The following is a 27,720-nucleotide window of genomic DNA, read 5'->3' as shown; positions in this document are numbered from 1 at the left end:
TACAACAACACTCTCTATATCCAAGTAAGGACAGCTTTGTCATCTTCAGCCTCCAAGCTTCTGCAGATTCTGAAGCCTGGAGAGCAGAGGACGTTGTGCAATCAGCAAAAACAGACACAGAAGCCTTAAGCAGGACCCCTGCAGGCAGAAACAGCACCTATTTCCAAAGTCCAGGTGGCTGTTCCTGCAAAAGGCCTTCCCAGAGAAGGTCTGTTTCCACTATCCCTCTCTAATGTTAGAGAGCCTTGAGTTTTGACCTCTCTACATTTAAAAAAACACTTTGCTCCTTAACTCAAGAACATTTTTCCATTCCAGGGCCCCAAATTAATGGTAAAAAAGCAGAACTTGCAAACATTAATATCTCTCCTGCATTCCTCAAATAACACAGACAAGAAAGGAGTGCTGCGTTTCACATTTCCTTTTTTAAACAGTTTTGACCTGGTATGGGAAAATGAATTTTCCAAGAAGACTGAAAGGTAAATATTGTTGTTAGTGTCACATGCATTGCCAGATTTAGGCAAGTTTAAGCAGGAGCATTTCAAGAAACCAAACCCAACTACTAATGCTTGATACTCTGTGACTGAACTGCCAGGTTCAGCATCCTTTCTAACCTTTAACACTAACTCAGTCAAATAAGCTTGGTTTTAAACACTCTCTCCCCCTTTTCTTTTTTAAATAATCTTCTTACCTGTATCATACTACTGAGCAGCTTAACATTTTCTCCATAGTTCACTCCTGTCAAGTGCTGTGTCACTTTATGGGTAACCTGCTGGGTCACTCCTTGAGGGACTCCACTATCCAGATGAAGGAACAGTTCCACATAAGATAAAAACCTAAGGATGTCAACAAATGAAATTAAAATACCTCTTACTGTATATTAAATAGAAAGCCTGCTTCTAGATAATTTAAAATTAGCTCAGCATCACCAGTGAGACACATACAGAAAGGCTTTGATTCATAACCACAATGCAGATTTAACTGCTCCAGTTCAGCCATACACTGGGCACAGTATGAACATTCCACACCAGCCTGTAATTCAAGGCAGCTCATCAGGACTAAATACCAGTCCTTGATCTACATCAGCACCCAAATCTTACTCAGGATTTGTCTGGGAGATTGTCAGGTGTCTAAACCAGAAGGTTATTATTAACTTTTACTGCAACTATGAATAAATTAGGTAAACAAATGTATAAAATTAAAAAATTAACATATTATGAACACATAATGCTTACTGTTCATTCTTCAGGAGGTAATACTGGCAAGAGTAAAACAAGGGTAAAATTTTATCCAGCACATGGACTACTGTTCTCAGATGTCTAGACTGGACTAGTACACCCAAAAGAGGGATCCCTTCAGCACAGAATTTCTCGATGCTGTCAGAAAACAAAACAAAAAATTTTAAGAAAAACACATTCACTCTCAGCAGAAAGGGAGACAAGGTGTTCATTTAGATTTTATTAACTGAGATGTAAATACATTAATAACTTTACACTTTATCTTTGAAAATATAAATAGCTAAATACAGAGTGTTTTTTTCTTCAGCTACAGGAGTCATTCAATAGCTGACAAATTTGCCAAGTATTTCCTTCTCAAATATTTACTAAGTATCTCCTTCCTTCACAAATCCCTTTCTGGGGATCAGTGTCTCATCTTCCAAAAATCACTAGAGATGCAAGTCTTCATCAAGTTTCTATCACTTTAAACTCACTATTCTTGCCTAACTTGGACAATTCGCCTCCTTCTCCAGGGAAAAGGGTAAAGGCCAAGCGGAGAAGGTGCAAGGGAACAGACTAAAGAAGTTCTTCTGTTTTCTATTTCATGCTCAAAGTTATGGAAAAACTTCCATTCTCAACCCAAAACACCTTAATATCAGTCTCCAACTACTCCAGTGCTTTGAAGTATCTATGGCATAATCTTATCGTGACACAATGATAAGATTACAAAGCAATGATTCTTCTCCTTCCTTGGTGAAGGAGAAGAAAGGCCAGATACTTTTTCCTTAAAAGAGTTAACATTTCTTAAAAGAGTTTCCTTAAAAGAGAACAAGTTAGTCAAAATCTTGAATAGCACAGCACATAACCAAAGGGATCAGGTAAAACTGACTTCAGACTCAGGGACAACAGTTCTGGTGAGAACTAATCAAATTTTGTGTGGCTCTGTACCTCAAACAAGAACATTTGATTACATCCAAAAGCCTTACCTACAAACCAGCTAGAAGCACTGCAAAAGACTGTGCTGGAACACAGTCATGGCTAAGAGGTTCACTGCTCTTATAATGCTCTTTATTTACCATTCCCAGAGTGAGTGGGTTTTTCCTCCTCACTATTTTCCGAATGCGATGCTGCCCTGATAAATGAAGTTACCTCTAGAGCAATCCTTTCTGTAAGTGTGGTTCAAAATTACTCCTGTCCAGAGAAATTACTGTTAACCTCCAGTTTCAGTACTATTTCTTATGACTGAACCCTAAAGTGCAGAAGGCAAAAAAATTACTACTAGCAAAATAAAGGAAATAGCATGTTGTTTGAAAGAATTCAGGAATAACTTCTTCACAAGAAGGATTATTAAGCACTGGAACAGGCTGTTCAGGGAGTTTTTGAACTCCCCAGCCCTGGAGGTGTCCAAAGAATGACATGGCACTCAGTGCTCTGGGTTGGGTGACAAGGTGCGGATTGGTCACAGGTTGGACTTGATAACCTTGGAGGTCTTCTCCAACCTAAATGATTCTGGGATTCTGTGAAACTACAATCACAGAATCACAGAAAGCTGGGGCTGGAAAAGACCTTGAGATTATCCAGTACAAACTCGTCCAAGGCAGGGTTATCCAGAGCAGGAGACAAAGGAACGAGTCGAGATGGGTTTGGAATGTCTCCAGAGAGGGAGAATCCATGACCTCCTTGGGCAGCTGTTCCAGGGCTCTGCTATCCTCAGCAAAAATAAGTTCTTCCGCATGTTGAGGTGAAAATGCTTGTGTTTTGGTTGTGGCCATTGCTTGCTGAAAAGAGTCCAGCACCATCCTCTGGACATCTGCCTTTGAGACATTTATCTGTATTATGAGATCCCCTTTCTCCAGACTGACCAGGCTCAGCCCTCCTCCTAAGAGAGATGACAAGCTGCTCGATCCCTTGCATCACAAGCCCTTTACTCTTTAAACAGGCACAAAGCTGTTATTGCCTCCCTCAGCTCAGCATTAGGGAGGATGCCCTGGGGCCATTCACCAGAGGCAAGCACCCAAAAAAAGCCCTCACCTGTGTCCCAGGGTGGTCATTGCCAGTGCCAGGTAGCAGCCGATGGGGACGTTTGCCTTGACAGCCTTGTGCAGGGGGTGCAGCGTGACCGACTCGGCCGCGTCCAGCGCGCTGTCGCACACGGGGACAGCCTGCCCGCTCTGCTGCACCCCACGGTCGTTCCTGTGCAGCTTCAGCCTCAGAACCAAACTCCAGGCCCACTGATTGAAGGAAGTCTCGGGTGTTTCCCCATAGCGAACGATGCTGGCCAGGTAGGAGACCTGGAACAGAGCGGCAGGAATGAGAGGAAGCATAGCCACGACACAGCATGTTTGGCACTGGACAGAGACTTGGTCCATGGAGGGGGAACTGGATGATCTTTGGGGTCCCTTCCAACCCAAACCTCCTAGGATTAGACCAACAGCAATTATTTTTTAGACATACCACGTAGTTTATCTAACTCTCTTCCTACGGCCTTGATTTCTACCTTCCTCTCCTTCCCCCATCTCTTTAAATAAAGGCTATCAACTTACACTGTCTGCTTTAATTTTTCCAAGCTATATACTGACCTTAAATTAAATTTTCATTTTAATATTGGAAAAAAAAAAAACCAAACAGATACAACCTTCAATAATGTTTAAAACATTTAAGACTGCTAGTGAAAAGAAACAGAAAAATCCATGCAAAAATATTATCTGTCAACAAAAAGCCTAAACCCTGTCAGGCTCTCTTTAGAAAAAAGCCTGTATTTGGACAGGCAGAGTCACATGTGTATGTGTCCACTGTCACAAAAACCATGTCTAGATCACAAGGAATTATACAGCTCTGGGGAAAAAAATGCACACGTTCTGACAGAGCAGTGTAAATTGCAGAGCTGGAGGGCAATGCAGATATTTCATCCTCTCTGAGTAGGGGGTACAAGAGCACTATTTTCTCTCAAATTCTAGTTATAGGCTCATGCAAGTCAGGACAGATTCACCAGCACAAGTGGCAACTAGGGCTGACACTGGCTTAAAAAAGGGAACTCATCTGGCTGGCACAAGACAACAAACCATGGGTAAGTAATGCAGAGGAGCAAGTCAGAACAGAGCAGAGACAAAGAGGAACATTCAGAATGTGGGAAGAAAAGGCTGGGGGAAAAACACAGAGGAGGAGAAAACACTGTACAAAAAACACTGAGAAGACAAAGCCCAGCACAGTGCTAAAACCTCTTGGACTGAATATCCAACACAAGGATTTTTTAACTTTGATCTTTCTATCCTTCCATTGCATTCTGTAACTCAGACCTATCCCCTCCTGAGTCCAGAGTGCTGTAAAATCAATTTAATAAATACGTGTGGTGTGTTCAGGTCACATAACACTTCCCACTGCTGAAAAGCTCCAAAAGGGATCAACACTTGGGTCTTCAAATAAGATAAGAGCTGGAGTGAGTTCTCTTATGCTCACCAGTAATGAAAAAAGCCTTTCTATTTTACAGTAAGTACTGTCTACCTCTGCATGAGTAGGAAGGAGCAGCTTGTGACTATTCACAAACCTGCAAGTGGGTCAAAATTAAAATGTCCATTTCAAGAAAGACAGAGAGAGACTGTTAAAGAGCATGGAGTGACAGGACAAGAGGAATGGCTTTGAACTGAGAGAGAATAGATTTAGATGAGATACTAGGACAAAATTCTTCGCTGTGAGAGTTGTGAGGCCCTGGCACAGGCAGCTGTGGCTGCTCCTGGATCCCTGGAAGTGCCCAAGGCCAGGTTGGAAGGGGCTGGGAGCAACCTGGGATAGCAGAAGGTGTCCCTGCACATAGCAGGGGGGCGGCACTAAATGATCTTTAGGGTCCCTTCTACCCAAACCATTCTATGATTCTGTGATTTTCACACAGATGCTCAATAGAAGCCTAACAGAATTTTCAAATAGCCCTGTGGGGGCAGACAATACTGAGTGTTGGTATGTTATGAAACTGCAGCTGGGACAAAGAACAGCTTTAAAAAGAAAGAGAAAAAAAGAAAAGAGAAAAAAAGGTCTTGCTCTGCAGCTTTTCCAATTTACAGCCATCTATAAGTTATTACACTTAAGTAAGAAGAAAGGATACCTGTTTTATGCTTTCAGAAAGCAGCCCAGCATAAGGTTTTTGGGAGAGGTATTTCTGATACGCCTCCAGGACCATCAATGCAACTTCAGAATGGACAGCTGGATCCAGGTGAAGAGTATTGTGCTAAAAGCAGTGTCAGAACACAAAACTTTGAGTCATTTAAGAGGTCTCTACAGCTGTACAGTCATCCACACCACAGAGAAATAAATCCTAGTCTTTTTCTGGTTGTTCAAATTAATTATTGCAATATCTAGGCAAAAATCTTGCCCAGTGGAAAAAAATTTAGTTCAATGTTAAAGAGTACCAGGCTCACACTGGGCAATACAAAGCCCAACAACTAGATTATTTTTTTAAAAGGCATCATAACATTGACTTTCCATGTGCATTTTATGAACACATGATAATTAATCCAAAAATCCAGTGTTGCAATTTTAAATTAGATAATACAGACACTTGAACTCTTGCCTTTAAAAACAAAACCAAATCCCATCACCATGTTTTTTGTATGAAAACACAGCAACTCCTCTATCAATTGCCACCTTAAAGAGCCATTTTTCCCCACATCAAAGGGTACAGACATGGCACTGCTATTGCACAGCAAAGAATTCTGTTAATTTTCCCTAACATTCACTTTTATTTTCATGTCTACAAGAAAGAGGGAGAAAAAAGTGAGTTAGCAAAGCTAACAGAAGGGTTCAGCATGAACAAATGCACAGAATGCAACGCTGAACTAAATTACTGAACAGAGACAACATTATTACCCCAATCTATTTCTGTTTTTCTCTGAAACAGCATTCACCCTCAATTATATCCTGAACTCATGGAGCTCCTGGAGCAACACAATATTATGGAATAATTCCCCATCATTTAAATGATGCTCAGAGTTTGGAAATATCTCATTTCAATCATTACTTTTCTTGCACTATGAAAAACATACCTAGATACTAGCATGCAAACTGCAGTCATACCAGTCTCCCTACACATTTCTGGAAGATTCCTCTATTTCTGCTAAAAGCATTTGCTTTTAAAAAGCATTGCTTTTTAAAATGCTAAAAGCATTTTAATCATGTGATTCATAAAAAATTGTCCTGTCAGCTATTTCCACATTTAGAGAGGGGAAAAAAAGTCCCAGCTTAAGTATCTCTTTTAAACTTAGCTGCAGCACTGTAAGAAAGCAGCACAAGCAAATCTCCAGGCAGAGTGTTTTAAATTATTATAACATTCCCATTTTGTACCATTAGGTGCACAGCCATAATATAAAAAGCATGCAATTAACTGTTTTCAAATTCTGCTCTACTCCCAAGCTGAGTTAAACTTTTGCTCTGAAAAGGTGAGAAGGTTCAAGGCTCCTGTTCTCAATACCTACATGCTCACCAAAGCCCCAGTTCAGCCCTTCCAAGATAATGCAAGCCAGTTTATTCTCCACTGCTGTCAGGCTGTAATTTAACAACCAGTCACGGATCAGGGCTATCTCGGATGAAGAAGGCTTCCACAGGTACAGGGGCAGTTCTTTAAACAGATACAAAGAAACCTTTGAGGAAAGAGAGAAAAAAATGCAAATCAGTACTCAGCACACAACAATAACCAGTACTGTGCCCTGCTATCTGAAAGGGAGGTATGACCAAAAACCCCACAGAGATCTCTTTAACACATCCATTCATAACAACCTGGTATGGTTTAACTGGGTGTCTGATTTAAATTATTTAAATTATAGACACCAGCACTTACCATCCCCACCTTCTCAATGGTCTCTCGAATCCGATCCAGTAGTACAGAAATAATCTGTGTGTGGATGCTGGCAATGGCTCCCAAGAGCTCCCGACCAACCTTGGAAAACGTCTCCCTCGTGGAAAGACTAACATAGGACACCTGAGAAGATGAGCAGGGAGAAGTTACTGCTACTGGCTGACCTCCACTAACATGGAAATAAAATGTCTTTTGGAAAACAAATTGCTCTTGGTCAGCGCAGACAAAGTTGATAAATGCCCATATGAAAAGTGAAACTGAGTGCCCTAAAAGACCGGGAAAGTTCTGTGTCACAGTGCCAAAATAATGTCCGAAACTAAACACAGGAACAACACAGCCACAGGCACTAAAAAAAAAAAAAAAAAAACCAAAAACAATGGAAAAAACACCACATAAGGAATTCCAGAGCTACAAGTTAGGCCCGCATGAGAAAAACAAACCAAAATAAATGTATTTTTATTTCTTTTTTTTCTGGCTTCACTTACAGAAAAGCTGTTCTTTTTCTCAGAAAAAAAAACAAACAAGTACTTCAGGCAATTTTAATTCACTGCTTTTTCAACAAGTAGCACTTTTTTAATTCCATGGAAGAATGAACTACAGAAGACATGAAAGTTTCACACCTTTCGTTGTTACAAATAAAAAGAGCATTTTCATTCTTTACCTGAATGGACCAGTAACATTACTCACCTCATATATCTCCAAAACAACGATTTTGACAAAATCCTCATCAACATCAGCCCGTTTGGTTTGTGCCATCTGAGCAAATGTGGTGAGCAGACAAATTTCTTCTGAGCAGTTCATGGACTGGAGATACTTTTCAAACTGTGCAAGGTGCTCTGGATCTAGAAAAAAAAAAGTCAAGTGAAAGAAACATGATAAAAGTGCAGTAGGACACACATCAGCAGCATTTATACAGTTATTCACTCAAAATCCCAGATAAATGATCTGCGGGGATGATTCCATGCCAATCACAAATAAAAATTCTGCAAGTATCTAGCCACAGGTCTTGATTACACCCAAGAGCTACAAAGAAAGGCCAGTCTGAGCTTCCCAAATACAATACAAGAAAAAACACTGGATGCTCCTGTTTGGAATCTGTCTCTGAAAACAGAGAACTGAACCTGCACAAGCAGGAAGGCTAAGATATGCTTTCACTCAAATTCAAGGCAGGTTTCCTCTTTAAACCCAGAAGAGATATTGCTAAAAGCAAATAAACATTCCATTCCTCAGGGTGTGGGACAACAGGAAGACGATGACACAAAAGAACCTGTACAGGGCTTTAAAATGTTGGGTTTTTTTTTTTATTTATTTCTTCCAAATGACTTTAAAATAGAGTCTGTGCAGCAAAACAAGCACTGAAAGCAGCATTTGAGCTGAAAATGTTTTGGAGAGTGAACTGCCTTCTGTGAAGCACAACATGCCAATAAACACTGTCTACAGTGATTTCATCATAGCAGCTGAATATACAGAAAAAGCATCCATTGTGCACTCAGCGACCTAACCTGGGCACACACGTGCTCAGCGTGCTTGTGATCAAACACTTGCACTTAGGTTACATTCTATTTTAAGGGCTTTCAAGAATTTTGCAACTCTACTCCAACCTGAGAAGGTCAGGCCTGTACAGGCAAAACAGCTCACGGAACAGCATGCTAGAGGGTTGTGCAATTTAAGAAAACAGTTTCTTCCTAACAGTAAGAGAAACCACACTGCTGATAGATACAGCAGGCAAACAGGGGGTGCCTCATCCATTCACCTCCATTTCCTAATGCTATTTTTTATCCTTAATGCAGAAGTTACAGACAACTCTTTTTTCCCCTTGTACTTCAGGGTATTTTTTAAACTGATGCAGAAGGACATGAAAAATGACCACATCATTCTTGTATCTAAAGGCACAGCAGGGTGACAGTGAGGAGAAGGGGTCAGCTGTGGGCTCCACACTGACCTCAAACCCACACCAAGCCACACCCTGGGACTGAAGATGGGGACAAGGAATAAGGGAAGCAGAAACACTCCACCTAAATCCTCTCCTCTCACAGCGGAGAAATAACATCTTCACCATCCACTTGGTACTTGACCCTATTCCTATCCTCTAATCACACTACAATTCAAGCTCAGGATGCCCTAAAAATCACTGACATCTCAAATCTTGTTACTGGCAGCAAGGAAATTGTGACCACAAATAAAATCACAGCATCCTCGGATTAAAGGGATATTAAATATTATCTAGTTTAAAATCCCTGCCATGGGCAGGGATGCCACTCACTAGAATAGCAACTATGCTCCTGATGCCTTAGGATTTTGGCTTTTATATTTTTCATATATTTGTAATTCTGCAATTCTTTAGTGTATAACTCTAAACTCCATATACAGTGTGAGCTACAACTTTCTGATTTTTTGTCAGACAAAACAATTCCTCTCTAGGCCTGGGAATCAAGGGAATATGGGAATCAACCTTACTGCCTCAGACTCTGAGAAATGTAAACAAAAGTGAGTTGAGGGGCAGCAAACCTGGGGTAAATGCTTTCATTACCTGAAGCTGTAACTGGAAGATTAACCCTCAATAGGCAAATAGACCAAACTTACAAAAGTATGAAAACCTGTGACCCATTATCCTTTTTTTGGGTGCAGCCCCTAGGGGCGCTTTGTCTGCCCAAAATGTACCTGAAGGCCCTTCAATAAATATATCTGCTTTTTATTCCCTTAATTTTGTCTGGCCTCTGTTTTTAGGTAATCCCAAAAAAGGCATTATTCCCACCCCTATGGATTTGATGCCTAAAGCTTCCATCAATTACCAAGGTTTGCTTCCTCCTGTAGATTCACCACCCTTTTCTCATGCTTAATTTGGGAGAGGAAATCACTAAAAAAGGTTCTCTCCCAAAAGAATGTTCATGTCATGATCTTCCAGGGTACAAATTAAAGGAAATTAAGCATTAATTTGTTATGTGTCCATTGAAAGAAAATATTTCAGAAGATCAGATGGATTTCACTGGAAGAACTGCTGATATTCCCTGTCTAGACACTGGTGGAAAACAGTATTATGCTGACAGAAGTCACTGAGGAGAATGAAGAAGATAAAGAAATCCTGAATCAGCATACCAGGGACTTTGAAGCATAAAAGTTAGCTAGAAGCGAAACAATGCCTGAAAAAGATAATTATATTAAAAAAAAAAAATCTCTGTGTGTTACTGCAACCCATAATAGATGTAGTAAAAAATATCTAGCAAAACCAAATATAAAGATGTTCTACTGACACAGTGTAACAGTCACTGTTTTGGCTGGCAAGTGCTTATCAGATCAGCACCTCATCAAGCGCACACAACTACAATCTCGGTATCTCTCTTCCTTTCTGTGTAAACCACTTTAAATGTTACCTGAGATTGCACAGAGTCAAGATACTCAGTAACCTCTCAGAATCACCATTTTCTCCTGCTTCTCCACCAAGACTGTGTAGATGGGGTAACAGCTACCTGGGATACCAGCCAGCTGAGAAGTAAAACTGACAAAAACAGATCTGCTCTCCCTGAAGAGAGCAAAGAAGCTGTAAAATAGGGAGCAGTAAACTGTTTGTTTACCTGGCCCCCCATCAATCAAGTCCTGAAATATTATCCATGAATGCAGCAGCAGAGGGAAACTAGCATTCCAGCCAGCCTCTAAATAGTTCTGCTATAGCTGAAGACACCACGTTCACTGTGGAGATCAACATGGGACAAAAGTCAAGAGGAAATAAAAATAAAGTGTGCCACTGAAGACAAGAAAGGCATGAAAAGAAGGCTTGGGATAAAGGAAACATAATTGCAGATGATAAGCAGTCTCCCACAATGTGAGTTACTAAAGCCAAAATTAGCAAGTTTAGTGGGAAAAAAGGAGGACTCTAAAATTATCTATAGAACTATCATCAGCTCAACAGTCAACCAGTCACAGAAAAAAAAAATCCAACAAACAAACCCAACCAGAAAACTGCCACACCAACCCTAAGTGATACAGAAATCTGTACCTTAGGATTTAAACCTCACTCTCCAAATACTGCTGAAGGTCGAGATGGGAAGTCATACAAGAATACGCAAGAGGTACCTCCTGCATGTCACGCTTGCAACTCTGAGGCAGCCACAGAGAAAACGAGGACAGTAAATCTATCAGTTGCTGTTAAATGACAATTTGGGCAAACAGGTACTGGAAAACCATGAGCTGCCCAAGACATTTCAGCAGCCATTGGACCAGACATGCTGCCAAGGGTGCATTTAACAATGCAACCTGCAAAGAGTTAAACCCACAGCTGATGCAGCAGCAGCTGAATGGAGTAGAATTGGTTCTGTGTGGGGGAATTTTACCTTTGAGTCTTTGCTTGTAGTCAGAAGGTTGAAGAGTAGAGCAGAGCTGCTCCAGGTGCTCATTCTCAGCACAGTGCATGACAAAGAAGAGCCTCCAAAGCATGCTGCTGGACAAGGTTCCATAAGGCATCTCAGACATGAACAGCCACACTCCCAACCTGTTGGATTTAAAGAGGCACTTAGGAACAGTTCCACCCTGTAAGTCCCAGCATTTGGAAAGGAGACATCTCTGGCCCACACCTCTGCTATGTAACAGAATTAGGAATGTGAAGACATGTATTAGCACCTCAGATTCTGAGCCAACCTAACTGTGAACTGACCAAAATTTGAGCTTCTGTCAGTTGCTACAATTCACGGCCTAATTCCTCCCCACCTTGATGCTACCAATGCACTGAAAAATCCTACTTATTTCAGTCTTGTTTAAACCATTAAGTATTTAAAGCTACTCCAAAGCCCAGTTTCAAGTATTCAACTCCTCCAAAACTAAGCCATTGAAGGGATTACCCACCTTTTTGCCTTCAGAACATGTAGAACAGCTCTAAAAAACAGCTCATCAAACTCCAGTTGCAATTTTTCCACAGAGTAGGGGTGTTCTACTGATCCATACTGTTTATTGCCACTAACATACTGGGCCCAGTGGTCACTCACATGACACAGTGTCATCCTACACAGCAGAGCAAACAAGCCAAAGAAGACCATTAAGTATGTCACCATCACAGGAAAACACAGACAAGGGCAACCAGATTAGAGTACAGCCACAAGTGACATGTCCAACATTCTGCCTTCTGGGTTCCAGAGGTTTCTATATAAATTGTATCAGTCAAGTTTCTGTGTTCTCTTTACTTGGTTTTGCAAGCAAACAAGGCACAATATTCTGTTACAACAAATTACTTTGTGTGTGACCTTTGGAGCCTTAAGGTAACTGCACAGGATGAAATGGCAGTACATACAGAAAGCTCATACAGGAATAACAATACTTCAAAAATTACTGCCTCCATAACACAAAGAAAAAGATGGATTTTGTTTCTGATTTGACTGTATTCCCCCTTGAGAATACACTCACAGAAGCCAGATAGAGTGAATGCTAGAGATTTAAAAATAAAGAGCAGCATTTAGGCTTCAATTACATTTATTTACTGCAACAACAGGACAATTTGCAGGGGGCAAACTAAAAACCCCACAACAATTCTGGGTAACAAAGGAAATAAAGCACTAACATCAGTTATAGATAGGGGAAATTCAAGGAATTCCTGTTTGTTGGGTTTCAGTGAGTACCCAAGACAAGCCTAACAACATCACTAATGGAAGTCAGCCTGGTGTTCCACAGCTCACCTGGCTCCTCTGCACCCACAGCATTTACATTTTGCAATTCCCCATCTCAGATTCCCAGACTGGCTAATGCTGAACTGACCAAATGTCAGAGCAAAACCTACCTGAGAACCATTTGGGTGGGTTTGGGTTTTTTGGTTGGTTGATGGTTGATTCTGGGGATTTTTTAGCAGCTCTGAATACCTAAAGTATGTATAAATGGATTCAATCACAACACAGAGCGAAAAAAAAATCTCTTACTTGATGAGCTGACCAATTCTCTTCACAAACTGTCGGTACCGTGCTCTGTTAAACGTCTCTAATCCCACAGACAAAAGTTCCACTAAGGAGTTTGCAAAGGCAAAAATCTTCATCATCTTCTGGGGAGATGTTTTTTCAGGAAAATAAGCACCTAAGACAGAGACAGAAAAATAAGTGTCAAAAAAAAAGTGAATTCTGGAGTTTTAAGTAATTCAACAAGCACTCAAAGCAACAATTCACCATATTGTGAAGTGGAATGTATGCTTTGTTTATGAAATGAAGAATAAATACCTGCTAAGTACTAAAGTGAAAATAAACTATGCAGGTAGTAAGACCTCTGGCAAGCAATTACAACTAAGAGGTGAGGGGGAAAAATAGTTCTGAAAGCACTTTTGGAAGTTAACTGGCAACCAAACTCAAACTAAGGGAAAAGACTCTAATGTTTTGCATATAGCCATGAGGTTTTTATTTATCCCATACACATGGCATATACTTCCATCTCATTTCTTTAGCCTGCGAGCTGCTGCACAGGTTCATGATTATTTTTCTCAGAGAGTTTCATAATACAGTAGCACTCTTGGCAGTGGCAGTCATTAATATAATTAGCATAAGCAAAATGAAGAATCACTCTCTAGCAACTGATTTACCTTCAGACGTAAACCCAAGGAACTGCTGAAAGAGTTCATGAAATGGGAACTGTGACAACAGAGCAATCAAGTCATCTTCCAAGAGTAGAATCCAGCTTGTTTCAGGATCCTCATCCTATAGACAAATACAGGTACTGTCAGTAGCTCTACAGTAAAACCAACAGTAAAGGGCTTCACTATTGTACTGATTACAGTTTTGTTAGGAGTAACTGAAATATTTGAATTCTCTGTGCTACTGCTCACTACTGGAAGCTCCACTCTACAGTTATACCACAGAGATAAAATGAGACTAAAATAGAAGCAAATTCAAATCATGCTTTTTAACTTAACAAGTCAGATTTTCTTCACCCATTCCAGAAAGATCAATGAGCTTGAACAAAAGCATAAAGGACAAAAGAAAGAGAAAGAAAGGAAGTCATCTGCTGTACCTCTTCTCCTCCTTCATCTACCAGAGTCCAGTTCCCAGATTCCTTCCCAGAAGAAGAGGAACTTTTCCTTTCACTTGGTTTCATATGGCACATGAAGTCCACACGATTTCTGGTTTAAAGTGAAAAATCAAGTGTAAAAAATTAGAGAACTAAAAATTCTGAATTCAATAATCTTTCAGTTAAGGGAAGACATTAAAAAATCCAGATGCTAGAGGAAGAAATTAGCAATAAAGCAGAAGGATGCCTGCCAGAAAAGGCCCTTGGGGTGCTGGTGCCAGGGGCTGGACACAAGGCCAGGGTGCCCAGGGGGGAAAGAGGCCAATGGCCCCTGGGCTGTCCCAGCCAGGCTGTGACACAGCCCCAGGGCAGGGCCTGTCCCTGTGCTGGCACTGCTGAGGCACCTCCAGTGCTGGGGACAGCTCTGGGCCCTCAGGACAAGAGAGACACTGAGGGGCTGGAGCGTGTCCAGGGCAGGGAACGGAGCTGGGAAGGGGCTGGAGCCCCAGGAGGGGCTGAGGGAGCTGGGAAGGGGCTGAGCCTGGAGCAAAGGAGGCTCAGGGGGGACCTTGTGGCTCTGCACAGCTCCTGACAGGAGTGCAGTGTCCCCCCTGGGACAGCCGGGGGGAGTTGGACTCTGCTCCCAAGTTACAAGTGGCAGGACCATAAACAGCCTCAAGCTGCACTAGAGGAGGTTTGGATTAGACATTAGGGAAAATTTTTTCATGGAAACTTGGTCAGGCACTGCAACAGATTGTTTAGAGCAGCAGAGGAGTCAACACCACTGAAGTGTTCAGAAGGCTTGTGGATGTGGCACCAGAGGGCACACGGTTCAGCAGTGGACACAGTGGTTCTGGGTTAAGGGTTGGACTCAACAACCTTAAAGGTGTTTTCCAACCTAAACATCCTGTGATTGTATCATCTAGGATAACCTGGTTCCTGACATGCAGGAGCTGTAAAACACAAGCCTCAGCTCTTTTACCAGTAAGAGCAGACCCTGTGGAGGCTGAGTTCTGGTATCAGCATTTAGAGCAGCACTGCAGACATACTAAGCTGGCCCTTGTTCCAAACACAAGTGTCAAAATGCATTGGCAACACACACATTCCCTCAGGATACACTGGTTGTCCCAGGCAGTTCTAGAAATTGAATGTAAAAATGATACCCTATAAAGTAACAGCTTTCAGTAACAAGACTCCCTCTTAACTCAGACCCAAGCTATCAAGATCACAGTGACAACCCTAAATACCAGCAGTTTGACTCTTGGACCTAAAAATTTGGGCAGAGGAGAGACGAGTTATGTATTTTATCTGGAGAACATAACTGCTTTCACTCGTGACTGATTTCATCAACTACCTTCTCCAAGCACCACATTCCTACTAGATTTTTTTAATTTTTTTTTTAAACTGATGAAAAATATATCAAGACATCCAATCAGTGTGTACACCATCTCAGCACCTTTACCTGGGGGATTCTATTGCAGAGACAGTATAAAAAACAGGCCACAGTGCAAAGCAAGAGACTTTTCAGAAGCCACAGTAACAAAATGTGTGGGTTTGTCAGTCTTCACAAGTGATTTCACAGCTGAAAGAAAGCTGCATCATACTGCATACAGTACAAGGAGGTACTGCCAAGGCTGAATTTTAAGATGAATGAGTAAAAAGAGCTTGAATTAAACTGTGAATCTATTTGTGCCCGCTTTTAAGACTTTGCTTGCAATGAACTTTCAGTTTTACACGTGGATTTTGTGTTGCGTCTTCTACTCTTAAATAATCACAACATATTTATAAAATTATGTTCATACTTACTTGACAGGAGACATAAGCAAGGCAAGAGACTGCATGAAATGAAAGACACCTGATGGGTTACCCAAGACTTTGATCTGAAATTAAACACAAAAATCTAAGTAAATGTAAATAAACAAAGGGCAAATTATTCAATTATTCTCAGCAGAGAAATTCACAATTCTCTGTAGCTTTTTGTTAAGACCTAGAGGAATCCATAAAAGACAGCACCCACACCCTGGACAAACTATTGCCATGGTAAAATATTGTGACTTGTCCAAAAGAATTACTTAGAAAAATTAAAGGAGGGGTGGGAGGGGAAAAACCCAGATCAAAAGCTGCACAAAAAAAGACGACCTCTCTCTTTGTGCCACATGTAGGTCTGGGTACCAGGGGTAATTCAGACACTGAGCACAGAGGAAGATAAAATCCTACCACATTGAGCTAACTTGACTCAATGATATTAAGGGTCTTTCTCAAGCTAATTTATTCTGTTCTATACTTCTATTGTATTGTTTGCCTTTTCTGTTAGTGTAATTTTCCTGTGACTAGATTTACAAGGTTTTCTCCTCTTAGAAGAGCAAATGTGTTCTTTGAAAGAACACCCTGCTGCCTTTGGATATCCACACTCTCTCTGACCTAGACAAAGTGAATTCTTTCCTTTGTCCCTGAACTTTCCAGGGAAACCAGTCCCACTTCAATGTATAGGATATAAAAAAATCTGTTCCTCCTGACCCCTTTACACAGCACAGAGCTGACTCCAATCTCACTTTTTATATACAGCTGCTGCTTCAAGTCTAAATAAGCCTTCCCCTTTTTGGAGAACACTCCCAAAACCTGGTGCATAAGGCCTTCCTTGACTCCCTTTCATGGAATCTCTCCAGTCATGAGTGAAGTGTGTTCCCCTGTCAACCTGCACATGGCTGGCCTAACATGGAAAAATGTATTCCCTGACAAACCCCTCGCTGCCACCATGACTCCACACATCTGGAAAGGCAGTGTGGGTCATGAGGGATTAAGCAGGCACAAGACACTCTCCCCTCCTACCCATGCCACTCCCACTCCAACCTGCTGACAGTAAAGAATTAAACATTCACACCTGAATGAATGGACAAGCCCACTCGCTGATGCCAGCTGGACACCGGAGGATGTGGTTGAAGAGGAAGAGATGGTCACCTGGACAGCCAATTCTCTGCAGCACAGACACCTAGAGGGAAGTGTATTGAAATCAAGTAAATAATTCTGAAGTTCATTTCCTTACAGTCTTGCTAACTAGAGAAATACTGTTAATTTCTCACCCTTTCTAACAAACTTGACTTTTCAGAGCATGTTACAGGAGAACAATATTTAAAATCTGTTAGCTTGCCTTATGAGCCACAAACCATTTTTTGGCGTGAAGTAACTATTTTTTCTACAACTGCATTAAAATCTAATTTATTTAGAAATTGGCAAGAACAAAGGTTTCTCCAACATGGTAAGTCTGAACAGCTCTAATTTCAAAATAAGTAAAAGCACAATGAGCGTTATTAAGTTCACTCAGAGTAGTATTAGCTGCCCAGGTGCCAGCCCTCACTAATGCTGCTGGAGTTTGTCAGACAAGAGAATCAATTCTAAAGATTTGCTAAGAGATTCTGCTCCTCAAGTGGAACAAACCCCACCAAAAAAAACATTGCCCACGAGACAGGAAGCGAAACAGTAACACTTCCAGAAATTGTTCCCAAATTCATCCTGTGTGTTGGATCAGATACAACCATGTCTATTCACTCACCAGTCTCTGCAGCCACATGAGAAGGTCACTGTGAAACTGAGGATCTTCAATAACCCTGCGAGTGAAGCTGAAAAGGACACTGATACATTCCTTCAAGTGGCTCAAGTCTGAAGACAGATTTTCTGGCTGCTTTGAAACTGTAAATTAAAAACAGAATTAATGAAGCTTCGACAAGAAGGAGCAGCATGAACAATGGGTTTGGGGCTGCATATAAAACTGCTCTCTCTATCTGCAAACACCAAGATATTTCAACACAGCTACCTGCTATATCTGCCAGAGGAGAATACTTGGGAGTACTTTGTTTAATCTTATAATTAAGCTCTGGACACTAATTATAAGAAGAATATACTGTGGTTAGTCTCACAAAAGGCCTTCCCTCAACATCAGCTTTTTAAGAACCACCATTTACTATGCACATAAACTGAGAGGTGGAGTGCAAAGGGAGGAGGAATAAGAAAGAAAAATGTCTCGGGCAGGAGGAGGAGAAATACTTTAGCTAAAATATTATATTGGCACGAACTCAAAACAAAACACTCAGGATGAAAACAAAAAAGATAATTCTAAATATTAAGAGCTTAAGATTCCAAATGGCCTCCCAAGAGGAAGTAAAGAAGGAAAAATATCCAGCTCATTTTAGAATTGGGAAAAAAGAACTGTACTAGATATTGCCTTGAACAACAAAATATTGGTAATTTGGGTGTCCCATCCACACAGTGTTTCTGTACAGTAATCAGTGTCAGTCTGCAGCTCAGACAGCAGAAGTCACTTCTGCAATTCAGTTTTTACTGCCCAGGTGATAAAGTCAAGGGAATTGGACCTTTCCCTGTGAGAAAAGAGTTTCACTGATCCCTACAGAAGACCAACAATTTTTTTAACAGAGGAGAAACACTCCAGCACACAAATTCCACCACAAGTCTCTGAAAGTGCAGCCACACAAGGTGCTGGCACCCTGACCAGGACTGGGAGCAGCCAGACCAGCAAACACACCTTGTTCCTGCTGCTGCAGGGCCACAGATCTCAGCAGGGACGAGCTGCTGAGCAGCCTGTAAACATAGGACTCCACTTGCAAGCGGGACAGCACCGAGGTGTAGGAGTGCAGTGCCAGGGTCTGGTGCACGTGCTCTGCTTTGGCCTCAAACAGCTTCTTCAGCTCTCCCAGCACGCCCTCATTCAGCTCCACTGTCTGGTAGCGGTGGTGGCCTGTCACCCTGCACTGATCTGCACACACACCCTGAAAAGAGAGCAAATATTTTATGTCAGTAGTTCTGACATTTTGTTGGGTCGCCCTAACTGAAATCAACCATGATATAACCCTCTCTTAAAGATATTTCAAGGCTTTCATAAAAGGGGATATTTCATAAATGGAAAAGACAAATATTTGGCAATATCCTATGTGCTTTTTAGAGGCACCAACCACTGAACATTCATATCCTTGATTTCTGAAGAAAAAATATTTCATGAACCCTCAGTAACTCAGGTTTGGAAACAGCCAGAAGTTATTTGCCTGCAGCACTGAGAGATGTGAACAAAACCAGGTGCCTCACTCCCAGTGAGTGCACCTGCTTCTTAGTTTACAGATTTACAGACTTCTTACAGTTTACAGATTTCCATATATATTTGGACCTGCTATTTTAAAGCTAAAACATTCACTGGAAAAAGATAAATATTTCCCAAACTCCCAGGACTCACAATTTGCAGCAATTCCCTACTACATATTTAAAATGTTTTCCTCTGCCTCATCTCTACTTCTTCAGCGCAAGAAAAATACAATAAATAAAATTCTTGCTATTCCTACAATAAATAACATTCCTGTTTATCTTTTATACAATCAGCAAATATTCCTAACAACTAGCACTGTGAATGCTCAATTTGAAAGCATCCCTGTGTTTCCTAAATTAGTAGAGTAAGAATTTTAAATTGTTATAAAGACAACAATTATTCTGTACACACAATAAATATATAGTGAATTGGGATGAAATATAGCAGGTAGCAATCTTACACAATTCTGTGATGGCCTTAGAAGATGCAAGAGTGAAGCCAAAATTGCTTTTGGTACAGAAAACAATCACTTAAAATCTTAGAATCCAGTGGGGCTCAGCGTCATTCCCCAAGAAAAAGGAAAGAATTCAGATATGTTCAGTTCCTCAACTCTGATGAACTGCACTCACAGAAACAGTAAAATCTGCCCTGTGCACGGGGCTTCAGCATCTTTGGACAATTTTGATGATGTGTGGGCTATAAACAATATCAGAACAATTTCATTCATTCCCACTGTACTGCTGAGCTCCAAAGGCAAGTGTCACAGAAAGAGTCTGGGGGAAAACTTTTCTGATGTGTGTCCCAAAGAGCTCCATAAACCCCTCTGGTTTGCAGGCAAAAATGTTACAGAGTACCGTGCCCATTCTGGAGGTAAGAAAAACCACAGCTACACTTATGGAACAAGCTACTGCAAGTGGATGGCCCTAATGCTCCCTGTGAGCTATGGGGCTGCTCGTGAGCACAACTCCAGCTCCCTGCAGCAGGAATGACATCAATGGAAACTGTTCCTACAGCTGGCAGCAGGCCAGATGGGACATCACTGCTACAGTCACTCCACCACTGTCCCCCACGTCTGCCTGGAGTGCTGGGAAACTTCACCTGACACGACAGAACTGGGTGTACACAGCTCATCCTTTCTGACCCAAAAAGAAATCACCAACACATACCCACTGCCCTGCACACATCAGAGGTTAAAAATCAAACAACAAACTGTCTTAAGTCTCAAGAGGATGATATTGTGGGGTACTGGGGGTCAGTGGAGAGACAGAAAACGATGGAACTTTAGAGCCAGAGGAAGCAAAGGAGTCAGTAAGAGGACTGGAGCACCTTCCCTATGAAGACCAGCTGAGAAAGATCAGCCTGGAGGAATGTAAAGACCTCACAGCACCTTCCAGTATCTGGAAGGGGCTCACAGGGAAGCTGGACATGGATTCTTCACAGGAACTGTAGTAACAGGACAAGGACTAAAGGGATTAAACTGAAACAAGGAGAAATTTAGGTTAGAAATTAGGAATAAAAAATCTTTACTGTGAGTGTGGTGAGACACTGGCACAGTCTGTCCAGGAAGGTTCCCCCAGTCCTGGCAGTGCTCAAAGCCAAGCTGGATAAGGCCTTGAACAACCTGGTCTAGTGGGAGGTGTTCCTGCCCATAGAAAGCAGGATTGGGATTAGATGATTTTTAAAAAGTCCCCTCCAACCCTTAACATTCTTTGATTCTTTTACAACAAAATACCTTAACTACAATAAACCTGGTAAGTAAAGCTAATTTCCAAATAGTCTGGGTTCAAAAGTAGCTTCAGAAACAGCACCTGCACAGTTTTCTGTTGATCCTTGAAAGTCCATAATCTCCCCTTGACGTTTTGGCAGTCTGTTGTCATGGCCTGCAGCTCTGCCTCAGCCAACAGCAGCTGCTTCCTGCAGCGCATGTAGTTCAGGAGCAGCTCGTAGAACTCGTGCCTGTCCTGGTGAGCCACACTCTCGAATTCCTCGGCATAGGAGTCGACGTTCTCCAGCCACGAGCAGGGCTCAAAGATCTTCAGCTGCTCCCTGGTGAAAGGCACCAGCTCTGGCTCGGAGGGGAGCTCAGGGTACAGCCTCTCGTGGTGCAGCAGGGGCTTTACTGCCATGATGGTGGGCTTCTCGTAGGACAGCTCCAAGGACAGGTCTGGATAAACCGGCCGCGGAACACGCGCCTTGGGTTTCTCAGGGCGCTGTGAGGTGCTGAGAGGAAGCTTCTCTGAAGAGCAGGAGAGAGGATCTCTAAAGTCTTGTCTGCTTTCAGCTCTTCTGCCCTGTACAAAGCCCATCACAGACAGAGGGGGAGCAGCACTGGACTGACAGGTACTACTCAGTAAATCAGAATTTCTAGGTCCACTAGCAGCTGCTTCCACAGGGCTCTGAGGTTTGTCCAGCTTGCTCTTCTCAACATCCCCCACACATTCCTCCTGGGAGGGCTCAGCTTTGACCTCTTCTGCATCTTTGGGAGGCTCCAGAGTCACTGCCAGAGCCCCTTCATTTGCCAAAGATAAATTAATTTGGGGGCTGTCAGACACGTCATTTATAGTTCTCCTGTTGTCCACTTCATCTCTGAGCTGAATTTCTGTGAATTCCCCAGGACGTTCCACTTGCACTCTCCCAGCTTGAGAAGACCCTTCTGCCACAGGAGGCAGGAAAACATCATCAGGCTCTTGTACCTGGGGCTCCTCACTACTTCTTTTCTTTTTTTCCTAAGAAAACAAAACATTAACAGTGTCACTGCCAAGTGAATCGCTTCACCTTACATCCCAAATCCCACCAATGCCAAAAGGAGTATTTGTCAGCATTATGACTCCAAAAGCCCTTTTAAACATATTAATTTTCATAAGATTAAAACAAACATACCAAACAAATCTCTGTTCTTTAGCTGCCCTATGAAGACTGCCTACCAGTGTGTGGCTTTGTGCTCTTGCACAAGGCTTCAACGTTTCTAAGTAAAAATCTATAAATATCACAGGACAGATTGTTTCATCAACACAGAAAATAATCAACATAACAGGTCCCTGACACCTAAGAAGAGTTACTCAATTTCACCTATTGACAAAAAAAATATAAAAAAGTTACTCTGTGATCCAGATCCATCTTAAATTTTACAGAACATTTTAGTGACTGGAAAAATATTTTCAAGACAGTAATTTCAGAACAAAGCAAGTCTGGAATGTAACCCTTTAGCTACTTTCTAAAACCATGGTAACATCTGAACAATTATTGAAATACCTGTTTTCAGCAGGCAATACACACTGGAGACATAGAAAAATTTAACAGTGCCATTAAAACTGTTAATCAATTTAAAATTACAATTAGTTTGAGGCTAAAAAACTCCCACAAATCTAATCTAAGGTGTAGATTAGCTTTCCTTTCCAAAAGCACAGCATAGGAAATGAACTAAAATTTTGATAATCTGTAAATCACTGGCCAACTTGTAGAACAAAAAATTGGCACAGTGATTAGCCAATCTGTAAATTGTGTAGACCTAGCACGTTATTAGCAGCAAAACTGAGAAGTCAGGTCACAGTGCTCCAGTTTTGGATGGCCCAGATAATGTAACAATGAACACAGGTGAAATGAGTACAAGCTTTTAATTTAGGGAAGCAATAATAGAAAAAAGACAACAGTTTTGGAAACTTGCTCCCAGTATCACATATAATGTTAATAAACAACTGAATGTTTTTAACTTAAGAGAAAGCATAAATGAAAACAGCCCAAATCAAGGCAGTAGCTCACCTTGACCTCAAGGCTAATTTTACCCTGAACATATGGTTGCAGGTCCTTTACAAAAAAAAAGTAATTACTCTGTCTTTGCTTTCATACTGTTTTCTGGTGTATTAAAACCTGTCAACACTTCTGATCACAAAACAGCTCTGACTCACTAGCTAAAGCTGCAGGTGAGAGGCTAAAAATACACCAATGCAATTCTTTAAGCCAGGACTCGTCATAATAAGCATCTCCTGACAATTACCTCAAAGTCAATAATGTCCACAGGATACTGTATCACTAAATCATATTTATACAGTGTATTGATCCACATACTTCACAAACACATCCTGGTCCTCTCTCCTCCACAATCTCAAAGTTTCCTCTTGCAGTCCTCACATGGAATAAACTCCCTTTATCTCTCAGTACCACCCTGCATCCCTCCCAGACACAGCTGTTTTTTAAAATTTATGACATGCCTTTCAGTTCTCACTTTCCTAGGCAAAAAAAAAAAAGGGCATAATTGCTAAAAGAGATTTTGTCTGAAAAAGAATGAGAGAAATCAAGTTCTGAGCTAACACAGAGGAAAATTCTGCGTAAGCCACATATGACAGAACCCCAGAATGGTTTGGGTTGGAAGGGACTTTAAAGACCATCTCATTTCCACAGGCAGGGACACTTCCACTAGACCAGGTCACGCCAAGCCCCACCCAACCTGGCCTGGAACACTCCCAGGGATGGGAAAAAGGCACCTGCTCATTAGCCTTGCCCCATCCCTGATGCTGCTGGTGCTGCACAAGTGTAACTTTGGGGCAACTATTGTCAGAAAGGCCTGGGCTCCATTCCACCACTTGGCAGCTCTGCAGCTGAGCCAGCCTTTCTCTTAGCTCACAAGAATTCCAGCTTTTCAAAGGATTACATTGCAGCTTTTCCTGTGGCATGGGAATGGAAAAGTCCTTAATGTGACTGACCTGCAAACTGCATCCTCAGGCACCCGAGTACTAACAGAGGTGAGCACAGTAATAGCAACAGAAGTACCAGAAATGGGTCACGTGTAGCACTGGAGAATTCAGGGTTCTCACGTGTGACACCTCCAGTGAATTGTTTCACAGTGAATTTCACCTGGAAGGGATGGCTAAAGGCTGGAGTCACCACACACATGTCCTTAATGAAACAGCAGTGTCATCCATGACTCACCACCTTCCTGCAGGGAACCAATTCTCTTAGGCAGCAGTTTGAAGGTTTGACTGCCTTGCACACGCCAGGAGGCTGAATCAAAACCAAAACAACACCACAATAATTCTTCCGGGATTGCTTTCCCCTGCAATCTTTGCTTGCCTCCCATTCAGGAAGCACACTCACACCTGACACTCAAGATTTAACTCTGGTTTTACAGAACTCTGGTCAATTAATTTGGTGTTTTAAGAAAGCTTGGACAATCATGACTTCAATGTCCTTGCTCTATATGGCTGTCCATAGGGACAACAAGAAAGAGGTCAAGAAACCAAGGAAAACATTTCCACTTTGTCAGGTAGTTCAAATCATTCCCACAAACATTTTGTGCAGAGAAAATAAAGCCTTCAGAAAGCTGTCAGTACTAATATTGTGAAAAAGGAACACACCCAAAACAGAATAAAATCCTAGGAAGAGTGATACTTAAAAACTGCAGCACCTACTTACGAAGAAGCAGCACTATCATTACACACGACATCATGTTCTCAGCATTTCAAAGCCAAACGTAGACAAGATGGAGTATCACAGAATCACTGAACGATTTGGGTTGGAAGGGAACTTAAAGACCATTTTATTCCACCCCCTGCCATAGGCAGGGACACCTTCCACTAGCCCAGACTGCTCCAAATCCCGTCCAGCCTGGCCTTGGACACTGCCAGGGATGCAGGGACAGCCACAGCTGCTCTGGGCACCCTGGGCCAGGGCCTGCCCACCCTCCCAGCCAGCAATTCCTGCCCAATATCCCATCTGGGCCTGCCCTCTGGCCCTGGGAAGCCATTGCCTGGCTGCTGGCCCTGCATGCCTTGTCCCCAGTGCCTGGGCAGCTCTCCTGGAGCCCCTGCAGGCCCTGGCAGGGGCTCGCAGGTGTCCCTGGAGCCTTCTCTGGTGCAGCTGAACAGCCCCAGCTCTGTCTGTAGGACTGTCTCCCCACACTACAGTAAAACACTGTAAATGTGAGTAAGCTCCACCGCTGCACATTCCCCCAGCCCTCCCACAGGACATAGGAGCCCTGAGGAGGCCGCAGGACTACACCAAAAAAAAAAAGAAACACTGTTTACATCCTTGTTTACACAAGGCCTGTCACAACCCTCACAACGACGGGCAAACACTACAAACACAGGGATACGGAGTGCAGAACAGCAGGAATCTTTTTAAGGAATAAAAAACCAAATAAAATTAAATTAAAAAAAAAAAAAACAAAAACACACCAACACACGCTCCCCCACTCCCCACCCTCCACCATTAGAGGCCGCACAAACACGGATGTAAACACGGCCTGGCGCGGCCACCCCCACACGCGGGCCGCTCCCTCGCCCCAGCGGGCGCAGAGGCCGCCCCGAGCCCCCCCGGTGCCGTTACCTTGGGGCGGGCGCGGGCGCGGCGCGGGGGTCGCACGGCCTCGGCCATGGCCGCGCTGCCCGCGCTGAGGCGGCACCGGGCCGCGCTCCCACCGGGACACGCCCCCGCCGCGCCGGCCAATCGCAGGCAGCGATGGGCGGCGGGACACGCCCCCGCCGCGTCGGCCAATCGCAGGGCGCGGCTGGGGTGGGGCGGGGCCGCGGTTGTGAGGGCGGGGTGAGGGGGCTGAGGGAGAGGGGCGGCGGAGGGACGCGGAGAGCGTCGGGGGACTGACAGACACTCCCTGGGGACAGACAGACACTCCGTGGGGACACACAGACACTCATGGGGACAGACAGACACTCCATGGTGACACACAGACACTCCGTGGGGACGGACAGACACTCTATGGGGCAGACAGACATTCCGTGGGGACAAACAGATAATCCATGGGGTCAGACAGACACTCATGGAGACAGACAGACACTCCATGGGGTCAGACAAACACTCATGGGGACAGACAGACACTCATGGAGGCACACAGACACTCCATGGGGACGCACAGACACTCCATGGGGACGCACAGACACTCATGGGGACGTCATGGGGACAGACAGACACTCCGTGGGGATGGACAGACACTCCATGGTGTCAGACAGACACTCATGGGGACAGACAGACACTCCATAGGGACAGACAAACACTCCATGGGGACACAGAGACACTCCGTGGGGACACAGAGACACTCCACGGGGACACAGAGACAATCCTTAGGGACAGAGAGACACCTACAGGGACACACAGACACTCCATGGAAACAGACAGATACTTCATGGGGACACACAGACACTCCATGGGGTCGCACAGACACTCATGAGGACACACAGACACTCCATGGGGACAAACAGATACTCCATGGGGTCAGACAGACACTCTGTGGGGAGAGACAGACACTCATGGTGACAGACAGACACTCCATGAGGACAGACAGACACTCATGGAGACACACAGACACTCCATAGGGACAGACAAACACTCTGTGAGGACAGACAGACACTCCATGGGGACACAGAGACAATCCTTAGGGACAGACAGACACCTACAGAGACACAAAGACACTCCATGGGGACAAACAGATACTTCATGGGGACGCACAGACACTCATGAGGACACACAGACACTCCATAGGGACAGACAGACACTCATGGGGGCAGACAGACACTCATGGGGGCAGACAGATACTCCATGGGGATGGACAGACACTCTATGCGGGCAGACAGACACTCCGTGGGGACGGACAGACACCTATAGGGACACACAGACATTGCGGGGGACAGACAGACACCTATAGGAACACACAGACACTCCATGGGGACAGACAGACACTCCATGGGGACAGACAGACACTCTGTGGGGAGACACAGACACTCATGGGGATGGACAGACACTCTGTGGGGTCAGACACTCCATGGGGACAGACAGACACTCATGGGGATAGACAGACACTTGTGGGGACACACAGACAACCCATGGGGATACACAGAGTGTTCATGGGGACATTTAGAGCATCCATAGGGAGCTACAGACATTCCATAGGGTCACACAGACACTCCATAGGGACACACAGACATTCCATAGGGACACACAGACGCTCCATAGGGACACTTAGACCGTTCCTGGGGTCGCACAGGCCATCCATGGGGGCACACACCGAGTGTCCATGGGAAGACACAAGCCATCCGTGGGGTGACACTGAGCATCCCATCCACGGGGACATTTAGAATGTCCATAGGGTCACACAAGCCATCCATGGGGACACATGGAGCATCCACAGGGACTCACAGAGTGTCCATGGGGACATTTGGAATGTCCATGGGGTCACACAAGCCATCCACGGGGACACACAGGCCATCCATGGGGACACACGGAGCATCCACAGGGACTCACAGAGTGTCCATGGGCACGCAGACCATCTGTGGGGATACTACAGACCATCCCTAGGTGAGTGGGGTCTGCTGCAGGGATGCAGAAACCAGCCCTAGGGACACACAGATAGTCCATAGGGACTGACTGACATTCCATGGATGACCAGAGCCCACTATAGGTACCCAGAGATCATCCACAGGGACATCCAGGCCATCCATAGGGACTGACACAGGGACAAACAGACCTTCCATGGGGACACACAGACTGCCCGGAGGGACTCACAGCGACTCTACAGAGAACCAGAGACTGCTATAGGGACTCAAAGACTGCCACAGGGAATGTGGGATGAGCAGCCAAGCCCCCACTAGCGAGGATGGGGA

The 27,720-nt window shown here is 43.5% G+C and overlaps 1 protein-coding gene across 2 annotated transcripts in view; it reads right to left on the bottom strand.

Annotated features, from left to right (window-relative positions):
• EPG5 (ectopic P-granules autophagy protein 5 homolog) overlaps positions 1-25,549 on the bottom strand; it is a 54,795-nt gene extending 29,246 nt beyond the window's left edge. For both annotated transcript variants that reach the window (XM_038124328.1, XM_038124329.1), the window contains exons 1-18: positions 25,436-25,549; positions 20,923-21,840; positions 18,563-18,806; positions 17,576-17,712; positions 16,907-17,014; positions 15,832-15,905; positions 14,029-14,137; positions 13,601-13,715; positions 12,954-13,104; positions 11,893-12,048; positions 11,385-11,542; positions 7,744-7,898; positions 7,039-7,179; positions 6,677-6,841; positions 5,311-5,433; positions 3,246-3,505; positions 1,233-1,373; positions 689-833 (exon numbers count right to left, since the gene is read on the bottom strand). In XM_038124328.1, the coding sequence (XP_037980256.1) occupies positions 689-833; positions 1,233-1,373; positions 3,246-3,505; positions 5,311-5,433; positions 6,677-6,841; positions 7,039-7,179; positions 7,744-7,898; positions 11,385-11,542; positions 11,893-12,048; positions 12,954-13,104; positions 13,601-13,715; positions 14,029-14,137; positions 15,832-15,905; positions 16,907-17,014; positions 17,576-17,712; positions 18,563-18,806; positions 20,923-21,840; positions 25,436-25,483 (3,348 nt within the window). In that variant the 5' untranslated portion in view covers positions 25,484-25,549. The remainder of the gene's footprint in view (positions 1-688; positions 834-1,232; positions 1,374-3,245; positions 3,506-5,310; positions 5,434-6,676; positions 6,842-7,038; positions 7,180-7,743; positions 7,899-11,384; positions 11,543-11,892; positions 12,049-12,953; positions 13,105-13,600; positions 13,716-14,028; positions 14,138-15,831; positions 15,906-16,906; positions 17,015-17,575; positions 17,713-18,562; positions 18,807-20,922; positions 21,841-25,435) is intronic.
• Positions 25,550-27,720: the final 2,171 nt, after the last annotated feature.

Source organism: Motacilla alba, chromosome Z (assembly GCF_015832195.1).
Source record: "Motacilla alba alba isolate MOTALB_02 chromosome Z, Motacilla_alba_V1.0_pri, whole genome shotgun sequence".
Classification (NCBI taxonomy): Eukaryota; Metazoa; Chordata; class Aves; order Passeriformes; family Motacillidae; genus Motacilla; species Motacilla alba.
Note: the sequence above shows the minus strand (reverse complement) of the source record. Positions and strands in the feature narration are given on the sequence as shown.